Source organism: Schistosoma mansoni, chromosome 6, assembly GCF_000237925.1.
Source record: "Schistosoma mansoni strain Puerto Rico chromosome 6, complete genome".
NCBI classification, from domain to species: Eukaryota; Metazoa; Platyhelminthes; class Trematoda; order Strigeidida; family Schistosomatidae; genus Schistosoma; species Schistosoma mansoni.
Genome location: NC_031500.1, coordinates 18863646 through 18875534, shown reverse-complemented (window position 1 = coordinate 18875534; position 11889 = coordinate 18863646). Strand labels below are relative to the sequence as shown.

The 11889-nt window shown below is 38.6% G+C and overlaps 1 protein-coding gene across 1 annotated transcript in view; it reads left to right on the top strand.

The window, feature by feature from the left end:
* The window catches only part of Smp_163970 (family S10 non-peptidase homologue (S10 family)), a gene marked incomplete at its 3' end in the record, with an annotated part of 51150 nt that overhangs the window by 16407 nt on the left and 22854 nt on the right, over window positions 1–11889 (top strand). Inside the window, exons 5-7 of the mRNA XM_018798506.1 lie at window positions 2693–2883; window positions 8020–8239; window positions 10740–10826. Coding sequence (XP_018653441.1) covers window positions 2693–2883; window positions 8020–8239; window positions 10740–10826 — 498 coding nt within the window. The remainder of the gene's footprint in view (window positions 1–2692; window positions 2884–8019; window positions 8240–10739; window positions 10827–11889) is intronic.

The following is an 11889-nucleotide window of genomic DNA, read 5'->3' as shown; positions in this document are numbered from 1 at the left end:
CTGACGAATCCCTAATAGGATGAAACGCGCATCCTGGATTCCACTACTAGCCACTATCCATCTTTGCTTATAACGGGGTAGTCAGTTTGAAAGTTCTACTTGTGGTTATTTTTAGTGATGTTTTTAATAGTTGTCAAATGGGAATGAAAGAAGTCCATTTCCATAAATGTTAGAGTAGTTTAAAGTAGGATAAAATTATTGTGCTCTAGTTTTTGTGAAATGATGTTGTTCTGACATAATTTAGCGTATTTATTGAACAAATTACTAGTACTCCACTTGTATACACGTTGGTTGCTAAGAGATACGTACTACTAATAATGCGGATTGAAATTGATTTTTGTAGATGTTTTTCGAGAGGGTGGTTAGGAGTAGCAGAATTAAATTTGACCTACTATTCAGCACCTCGCTGGACTGCTCACTATATTATAGTTTAATAGTTATGAAGGGACGGATCAACACTGAAGCGATAGATAGAGAGAATACAATGGACACACTTGTAGGTGTTATATGTTTTATTCAAATCAAATGCTTAATTATGTGCAAAATAGTCGTGATTATATACGGCCATCAATGTTTCTTTCTACCCTTATTCCCCTTCATCTTTCTTCCTTAGTTCATGGAATGATCTAATTAATAAATGTTGCAAAGATAAATGTTCAACCGTTTGTATGTTCACTGATAGTGAATCACTGGAATGTCAACGGATTGTGAGTTAGTTTATTCATATTCAGTTTGTATACTGACTTTTAGTATCGGTGTAATTTGTTTCGTTGTTTTTACAAATATTTCCTCATTACTTACACATTGAATGTGCAGTTTGTTTCAGTTGAACTGGACATGAGTACGTTACATATGTCTTATTCACCGTCTCCATTCTGACATGTTTTAGATTGACTGAGCTAAAAGTGTGTAAAAACTGTTAGAGAACTGTCAAAGAGCTTTATAAAGCCACAGGCTATTGAAATGTAGCATTTTGTTAAATGCTTTCTGGTTTGATAACCTAAATAAAAATAGATCACATTTCACCAACAATACTTTTTATTTGAATCAATATTTTCATACGTTACCATCGTCGTGTTTTATAAGTCAGTTATAGATACTTTCTATCTCTTTCACATACTGGAAATATCTTTTATCTTGCACATATGTGTTATAGTGCAGCTAAAAGGGGGGAGTCTGCACCCCCTATCAAAATGATCTTATACAAACACGCGTTTTGAGCCTTTACTAATGGAGTCTTGCTGACTGAGTCCACGTTGTGGCGGCGTTTTTTACGGACGAAAGAGGACAGAAAGTGAACGTGTGGGACTTAAAGCGGGTTGAGAGGTACGTAAGTTCCAATTAGGGTAATCGGAAAACCATAACTTCGAATCAGTTGTGTTACATGCACTCCAGTATCATGAAAAAATGGATAGCGCGTTTATCTGTTTTGATCACCGGCAACCATGGGATGGCACTTCTTGTTGTTCTCTCACCGCCTTGTAGACAAGAACTTTAAGTTCAAGGCTCTGAGATATGGTCCATAGGAGAGTTCTCTGTTCCAGTTTAGGTGGCCACGAAATATTCCAACCCTTCCCCACACACATCAAGACGAATAAACGCATTTGCCTTCAGGTTCACTGTTTGAACATTAAATAAGACTTCTTTATGGAAGGATAAACTTACCTATACACTTTTAAATGGCCACTATATGTCTTAACTAATTGGGACATATATTTCAGTTCTAGCAATCTTGTGCTGATAGTGTAATCAGTGCTTCCTTCATGCCACACTATTTGCTTTATTTACTTTTCCAGTAGTATGTATAGCTGTTATACCATGATCTACGTTATAATGATCATGATTCCACAATTGTTTAAGGGTTGTACAGTGACAATCAATTTTTACCAGAACATATTTACTGTTCTTGAATTCCTTTTCCTAACACACCATACCATAAAATATTTGAAATCTGTGAATCCTTTTTGTAGTTTCTTACAATCATGTTATAATCAGAAAGGAGATTTGTGGAGATTGTAATATTTTCGCCCCCAAATGCCCTGGTACGGCCGAGAGTGGGGAGAGTCCGCTCTCCCTCTCGAAATGCTCTCACATGGCCACGCGTGTATAGCTTCTGCCAGGGAAGTCCTACTCACTGCCTTCTCGTGGCACCGGTGTTGTTCACGAAAGTGAGAGGACGAAAAGCGAATATCCGGTGCTTTAACCGGGTTGGTGGACACGGAAAGTCCACCTAAGGGGGTTGGAAATCCCTGATTCCAAACCAATAGTTCACATGGGCTCCAGTATCCTGAGGAAACAAATGGCGTATGAATCAATCGTTGGTCACCGGCCACCATGGGACTGAATCTCCTCACGATGCTCCACTGCCTTGTGGATCAGGTCTTTCGGTCAAAGGCTCCGGGTGTGGCTTCCTAAGAAAACCACCTGTTTCGATTGTAGCATCCGGGTAGTATCACAGCCCTCACACAAATCAAATGAGATTTGTACGGCGCATATGTATCTGGTACTTCCTTGTACCAATATTTATGTGTTTAAATAAATATTTTCAGAGTTGAATTAATAAGTCACTGGACGGTTAGTACTCCCAGGTTTTCAATGGTAATCTAACTTAAATCGATTCATGAATTCAACTGTTAATACTGTGTTATTGGTTTGTTTATAGGTTAGTCAACTATATGAAACTGCTATGAAGGGATTAAATGAATATAATTTATATTCTGAATGTGCTGGTGGTGTTCAAATGTCATCTTTCAATTCTAATCATTCATTAATGTCTATCACTGAATTGTCTTCCATTTTGGCATCGTCTAAGCAATTTATTCATCATGATTTCGGTAATCTGTTTCGTGATAATATCTATATGAAATATCGCCGTTATGCTAAGTAAGTCAATTAAGTTTGAATTTTGTACTTAACAGGGATAGGCGATTTTGAAAATCGTATATTTAGAATTTGATTTCGAACAATATGACACGTACCACAAAAGATTGGATGTCGTTTATTTATTTATTTATTTATTTAAACACATACATATTGGTACAAAAGGGCACCAGATACATATGCACCATACAAAATAATGAAAATAGGAAGATAAAGGATCAAAAAAGGGGGACTGAAATGTACAATCAGAAGAACGCTCTCAGTTAAGAAAGTTATAACCACTCTTTATGAAGAAAGTAAAAGAAGGTTACAGCAGGATCGCCACTGGCTTCTATTCTGAGCCATATCTGATAACGTCTCTAGCCACTGTGTTGCACCATCTCTCGGACCCCAACCAGGGAGTCGTGAAGGACCAACAGAAGCTAGCCCTTTGCAGCTTTCTTTCATACCACGACACCATGTCATACACTGACTACCTCTCCGCTTTTTCCAACCAGTCCCAGAGTCGGCAAATAATGCACGACGTGGAAGTTTGTGGGACGACATTCGTAGAACATGTCCAAGCCACCGAAGTCGGTGATTCAAGATGGTGACACCAATTGAATTATTGTCTCTGCGCCCGAACACACGATGCCGAACCTCTGCATTACTAACATGGTGTTGCCACTGGATGTCAGCAATCCTTCGGGGACAACGATGATCGAACACAGAGAGTCGTCTAACATCCTCAACTCGGAGAGGCCATGTTTCACAAGCATAGAGCAAAACTGCTCTCACCGACGCGTTGTAGATCCGACCTTTTACAGCTAGACTAACATCACGAAGGCGCCAAAGATGGCCCAGATTGGCATAAGCCGCTCTGGCTTTCATTATACGTGCATCAATCTCATCACTCACGCCACCACCAGCACTTATGTAGCTACCTAGATATACGAACTTCCGGACTTCCGCCTCGTTTGGTGGATCAGTCGTCACCGGCCATGGGGGGCAGGACAAACTGGTTGATGTTGCCGGAGCAGCAGACCAATTGAACTGCCCTTCGAAAAATTCCGCCCATCGTCCAAGACGTCGAGAGATGTTAGTGATTGGCATCCTATCATCCTCGCAGATTGTTTCACTTACACCAGACTTCTTGCTGCCAGTGACTTGGATGAGTTGGAAGAGCTTCCGGCAGTTACCAGATGCAGCTGCTGCTTCCATCTCATTAGCACGCTCCGAACACCAGGTCCTTACGCAAGCTTTGCCCAATTTCACTACGTAACAGCCTTCGTTTGTGGTCAAACTCACGGTCACCAGGAGTAGACCGACGGGCTTCGATCAGTTGTAAGGAGCCAGAAGAAACCCAGTGCTTGTAAGCGGGACGTTTCGCGAGGCCGCAAGCGACTTTACTCGCCATTTTCGTGGCGTCATGAAGTTGCAACCAATGCTCATCTATACTTTTCGGTGGTATAGTAGCTAGCTCGGCTCGATATGATATTAAGATTCATAAACTACTTGATATTTCACCATGAAGTTGTAGGTTCGAATCCTATCTCATTTCAAATAATAAATGTGATAGACCATGTTTTTATGTTTGGCTATCCTGATATTATCTCAGTACACATTTATGTTTTGGGTACCGATTTGTATCAATGTTTATATGTTTATATAATTATACATAGATTTCAATTAATGTAATGGTTAATCCATAAGTATGGATACAAAATTTGATGACATTTTCAACTTTCATTAGTTGGTTCATTCAATTGTTTACAGGTTAGGACGATTTTTGTTTTTGAATAGCTCCAGTTCTTTGATTATTATGCTTATTTGTAATGGCATACCACTTAGGTTCTATATTGTTCATGACTAATGACTGCTGATATGTATGTACGGGCTTACTTCATGAATACATCAGTATAAATGTTTGTTTGTATGAAGGTGTGTAGCTGTATGTTAAATAATACCAATGCCTAGTTACAATATTCACTATGTCAATAATAATTAAACCAGTTTAATTATAAATCTGTATGTAAACTATAAATCAAAAATTTATTCAATGTAGATAGACTATGTTTTTAAACAGAATAGTGGATTTTTTTTCTCGGATTTTTAATATTACTTACTTACTTACGCCTGTGTTACCCCTCGTGGAGGAGCATAGGCCGCACACCAGCACTCCCCATCCAACCCCGTCCTGGGCAATCCTTCCCAGATCTTTCCAGTTGATATTCATCCTTTTCATATCTGATTCTATTTCCCGGTGTAATGTGTTCTTTGACCTTCCTCTTTTCCGCTTTCATTCCGGATTCCAAGTTAGAGATTGCCTCGTGATACAGTTTAAAGATTTCCTCAATGTATATCCTATCCACTTCCAACATCTTTTCCTAATTTCCTCTTCAGCTGGTAGCTGGTTTGTCCTCTCCCATAAAACGCTGTCGCTGATAGTATCTGGCCAGTGAATGTTGAGTATTTTGCGTAAACATCTGTTTATAAATAGTTGTACTTTCTTGACGATGGATGTAGTAGTTCTCCATGTTTCAGCTCCGTACAGTAGGACTGTACTTAATGCGATATTAAACTATTGTTTATAGTCGATTTATTTTTGGCAATTCATGTGATTGTTTTCCTATAGTGATGTTTTTAAATAAAACTTTTAAGTTGATTGTTGAAGAGATAAGTCATTATTGTTCTATTTATTTCTGATACGTGTTACATATATGTTTAGCCACTACCTATCTCGATGTTAATTGCTGTTTGATATAAGAGTAGTTGACTGAAAGCTAAACATGATCATCCGAAGTGTTTACTTCTTTTCAAGAGTTCCATTGTTGATCTGACTTTGTTGGCTGATTGATTGATACCTTTATGCTTCAGGTTTCTATTTCATAACTTCAACTTAAGCACAATAAACAGGACTACTTTTATGATTTACTTGTCTGCCACCCTAACTAGAGTGATAAGTCCTGTTTGTATGAGAGCTTTCTTGATAAAGATTTACGTAATAAAATGGAATGACACAAAAAATAAACACTAAAATTTCATAAGTGTTTAGAGGAAATTAGTTTGTAGGCGTTTACATCCTCCAAACAATGAAGACCTGATTATTAAACCTAGTTCCTGAGTATCGTATCATAGGCATATAATCCCTGGTCAGAGTTCATACAGTAATCTTAACCAATAATTGGAAACAAATTGTAATAGTGAAGTGAACAAGAACACGACTGAGGACAATCGGATGTATTTAAGCAGAAATTACAGACTATCTCACTAAATTCTGATAACCATACAGCAAACAGCTAATTTGCAAAGTAACAATCAATTGTCTCAATCCTAACTGTTCCTTCTGTACATATCGTTTCATCTTAATTGATTGATCACTGGGTGGTGATCAGTGTCATGCGTGCCAAGTCCTTCTTAGTGCTGATCGAATGGTATCGATCAAGTTGCAATGTGGCCACTAGTCTACGCGGCTCGACACTGCGTGCACTATGTTGATATAAGATGGTGGTTGGAGGTGGTCAACGGGAAACCCTGAACCTGTGCACTCGTCAGCAAGGTGTATTTGCAATCTTGAGGGAACTGGTGCTCCCTGACGGATCAATCAATTGTGATTACATCTCAGTCCTACAGGAGGTCGGTCGCGGCCTGAGTAGCTCAGTGGTAACTTTTCTGACTGTGAAGCTGAGTGACACGGGATCGATTCCGTGTTCCTTGAAGATTGCAGGTACACCTTGCTGACGAGTGCCAAGTAGCACGAAACCCAGGTCCAGGGTTTCCTGTTGACCACCTTCAACCGCCATCTTATCAGTCCATCTTCTCTAATTCCATTGTTCATGCATTTTTCTACCAATCGCGCTTCATTTAAGTTCTTTCCTTATGCTAAAATACATTCTATGTCTGACCATCGCTATATACTACTTATATGGATATAAGTAGACCACACTACAGTAGTTCATATGTATTTATCATTTATCTTATACTAGATCGTCAGTAAGCTTATTTGAACTGTGACAACTTGAACTAATAAGAATTGATACTATTTGCCTACATTTTCTATGACTCCGTCAGTTGAATATTCAGACGGTATTCCTAGTTAAAAGCAATTACAATAACAATTAAATAAACATTTTAATGTTATGGTGAATAAATAAGTCAGGATTGTAGTACAGAGATCAAATCCCTTCCACCCTTCAAAAGAAACGATTGTGACATAAAACTGATCGTGGTAATAAGTGATATGATTGACTATTTAAATGCACTGGGTGTATGCTTCCAAAAATGACTGGTGTAATATTAAAATACCAAATTGTTTTTTCTGGTTAGCGTTTTTTCAGCGAGTTGGTTTTCTACGGAATGGAGTCGTTAACCCCATGCCCAACCCTCCTCCTTTACCCGGGCTTGGGACCGGCAGTGGCCCCCGGAGGAGCTACAGGCGGACAGACAAATTGTTACATTTTAGCACCAGTTTTTTCATACACAGAGAATAGTCGTTTACTTGGTTTTGACAAATTTCCTGGTAAAACTGAATTGATCACTCATTGTTAGCGTTTAGTATGATGAAGTGTGACGACTAATACAGAGACTCCAGATGGAAGTCAATCAATCATAATAATATTTAGTGCTCAGGTTTAATATCCATCGCTCCAAGTTGCCCTATCATATCAGCACAATAACGAGAAATTCACAAGGCTGATAACACACTTCATCCTCCCGGGGGTCAATCATAATAAGTAAGTAGACAAATTTTGTTAGGAAAAGACTCAGATGTCTTCAGTTTGTTTATGGACAGATAGATCAGCGTAGACATCGTAAAACTAGCGTTTGTCAATTAATCTTTCTGTAGTTTATAAAGGAATAAAGAAAATGGATCTAGTTTGTTGATCATTTCACAACGATAGGGAAATATCTAAAGTGAAGATTTACGACGAGAAAAAGTCAAGTACCACCAAGAAATCATAGAATACTAATCGCTATTGTTCTCCTGAATGTAACTGATCCAAGACATCACAACACAACAATCATTGATAATAGTAACGATAATCCATATGCGTCTATAGTTCCAAAACTCTCTTACTATTCAGTTCACCTCTGTTTGTTTCTCTCGTTACTTTCAATCTTTTGTAACTTCCGTTTTTTGTTTTTGTTTTGATATTCTAGTTCTTTACTACGTCATAATCGGACTAGTCGTTTAACTATGCCATGTGAAGACAGTACATTGATTTATAGTTATTTAAATTCACCAATAGTACGTCGATTTATCAATGTGAGACTTGATTTACCGAAAGAATGGGATGTTTGCAGTGAGACAGTTAACACCAATTATGTTCGAATTTATCGTGATCTTACAGAGCAGTATATGCAGTTACTGAAATCGAAGGTAGGTCTGTTTTGTCGTACACAATTTTAGCCTGTGTTATTTGTTTAATCGACGAGACTTATCTACGTAGTACAGATTGAAGTAATCGGCTCTTTGATTTATAAATGCAATTGTTTGCATAAACTAGTGATACGATTGATAAGTCTCTGAGAAGTGTCCAATGTGAATGATCAACCAATTGTAGATTACCTATACTTAAATGTGACTAGTCACGGTTCTAATAACCATATGGTAACATCTCGAATTGTGTAGCTGGATGACATGGGTTTAAATGTTTTATGGACTATAAGTCCCTTGGAGATTTCAGTTATGTCTTATTGATGATAAGGGCTAATTAACACGAGACCTGTGTTAAACAGGATTTCCTCCCGACCAGCTAACAACTGGCGATAAGATACGATATCTGGTTGTCCTAAACTCAACCGGATAAGACTGTAGTCGGAACTTGGTTGTTTAATCAGTGTTCAGTGAGAATACAGTTGAATCCCGAACTATCAGCAGTCGTAAATTACTCAACATTTTGTTACTGTGTCCTTGATTTAACCGTCAAATCGAATGGCAACAAATTGAATTGATTTTCTGGTTTGTTGCTTACATATAGAATTGCGAATTTCTTGTTGATGTTTGGTTTAGGCAGTGCCTGTTGTCGAAGAAGCGGTATGTCGTTGTAGCTTGTGGTTGTGAGCTTATGTTTTTGTGTGTGCTAAAGGGCTAACGAAGGCTGATAATATCAGTAAATAATGGTGCTACCACGAAAATGAAAAGTGAGCGTAATATTGTTTTTTTTTTCTGACCAAAAAGATATTGTTATTTTAATGTTTTAACCGTCCCAGTCTGTATTTTGGTTGAATTTACTAATTTCAATCACTGAGATTGTACCCTACAGAATCAGAGAGAGCTGACTTTCAAAGTATGAAAGAACTTTACCGATTCTAATGACAATGTGCGATGTGTACTATGTAGCCAGCTAGCAATACGTTGTTTGACTCACTTCGACTTTTGTAGCCGATTCTGACCACACTTTTGATGTTACATATAGAACTACAGTATAATATCTGACGAGTTTAGGGATCTAAACTTGATTAGTAAGCTCCAGTTAGTTATTTTAACTAATTTGGTTTGTTGAATGTATGTGCATAAATATAGGGAAGCAACATATAAGAACTTTCGTTTAAATTAGAGCCAATAGTTTCACAGTATTTGTGCGCCGAGTTGATGTAAGACATTGTTACGTCCTTGAATCTGTCTACCCACTTAGTGCCGAGTATAATGTAGATTAAGACCTTGAACGATAGACTGACTGGCTTAACCTTGAGGCTAATATGCGTGAGTTCGGAGTGGGGGTAGAGAGACGGAAACTATTCTATCCCTGATTGGTCGGCAAGCACGAGAGAGAGAGAGAAGACAAAGACAGCTGGAACACTAATCACTTTATTCCAACCCCGATCTAGCACTCGAATTCCCAATTCAGATTAGGGTGAAAGGTTACATGAATAAATAGATGACTAAGCGGACCACAACGTACAATAATTAGAAAAATACAATCATGTCCAAAACTGGGGAATTATAGTAGAAAATAGTGTACAAAAGATTACGTCAAAATGACAATAACTTTAGAACAGAAAATGCTATGGCAATGAATTATACATCAAACGAAAGCTTATGATCTGTAGAATAGGCTAGGGGCAAAAGTAAATGTTACAGTTTTACAAGCTTTGAATTAAATGAATTAACGTCCCCGAAAATAGCTTCCGTAATTTGTTCAGGCTTCTAGTTTTGCGGATCACATCAGACATTTAATAGGAAGAATATGTATTTGTAAAATCTCAGAGAATGAATTTGAAGTAAATCCAACGTTTCGCCTGGTAATCTGGTTCAACCTTTTTCAAGGAAATATCTTAATCAAACATCAAAATTATCGAATACATGGTTCTCCGGTTCATTTTATACTGAATAGGTCATCCAATCAGTCTCTTACACAATAATACATCTACCTAGTTTAGACATTTTTAACGCTGATTAGATAGATAGTGAACATCATGTCAAAATAGAGGAATCTTCCTCATATTTTTTATTTCAAGTTCCAAAGAATCTACCTCAACGAGCTAGATTACAGCTACTCTATATACTCCAAATCATTCTGACCTTTCTAATTTACATATAAGACAATCTTAAAGTATATATTTTGTAACATATAACATTGTCAAATTCAATAATATATTATATAGTTGAGATCATGAGTCAATTAAAGCTAGACCGACATGGAAAACCTGGAAGCACTGGACGGCCGTTTCGTTCTATTGTGGGACTCCTCAGTAGCAGTGCGCATCCACGATCTCGCCTCACGAGATTCGAACCCAGGACGGCCGTCCAGTGCTTCCAGGTTTTCAATGGTGGTCTAGCATGGCAGTAAGGAATAGTAGAAATTTTCAAACGTAGAGTAATAGTACTTGATGAACTATTGAAAAGTGGGAACTATTTTTTTCCCTTTTAATTGTAGATTTTTGTTTTAATATACAATGGTGACATTGATATGGCATGTAATTATTTTGGCGATGAATGGTTTGTGGATAATTTAAATCTGACGGTATGTTGTTCAGTGAATATATTCTATGAATGATAATAATAATATACATTTTGTTCACATGAAATAGGAAAACAAATATGCTGTTGTTTGATGGAAACCATCCTACAGAGATGATCATCACTGTCCCGACCGTTGCTGCTACCTTGACGTGGTGGTCGGGCTTGCCTATCGTGATGATTCAATCGAGCTATAGTGGCTGGAATAATCGTTCCTCAAGGTCCTATCATGCCAGGCAGGTCGTTTGAAGAGCGGTGAGACTAAAAGCAGCAAACCCAAGGTCCGAAGGCAAAGTGTTACTGCTGACTGTACAAAGGTGTGGCAGCAGTAAGGTGTTTCCTTCAGACAACCAGCATGACAGCGATGCTGCCTTCCCACAAGGAGGGGTGGGGGTAGAAAAGGTCGACCCTAAAAATGCACACCTCGCCTTATCCTACGGATGTCCGTCTCCGGCGGTAAGGTCCTTTGAAGAACGGAGCTAGCACAAAAACTACCCACAAAAAGGTCGTGTGTGACCGACCTCAATCAGTTGTCCCTTGGGCACTGCGGTCACGCTCTCAGGTCATTAAGACCACTTCTAACCCGATTTCCTTTTCAGGTACCCCTAGAAGAACCCTTCCACGGTGTGGGCAACTGGGAAGTGATAACTGCCCTCATACCTCAAACAGCACTCAAGATCACTGTATTCATAATCAATCTCCTTCTTCAATTCCTACTATTCCTTCTACCTTGACTTTCAACACTAAACTTCCTCTCTCGGTTTCCTCCTCAAGTGTCACCATGGCCAACGATTCTAGTGCGCGAAACACTGTCCCAGGTCTACTAAAACCTCGCTCCAAATTACACATTGGAGCCTTCAACGTACGTACTTTAAGTCAAATCGGTCAACAGGCCTCCTTAGCTAAAACCCTAGAATCTCGTACCCACTATTCCCAGAAAACCTGAATGGAACATTGAAGTAGGCCCTCCGACCCTACTTGAAGTTCAAAAGGCTATAAGTAATCTGAAACGAGGAAGAGCAGCTGGTCCAGATGGATTGGCTCCAGAGGTCTTTAAATATGGTGGT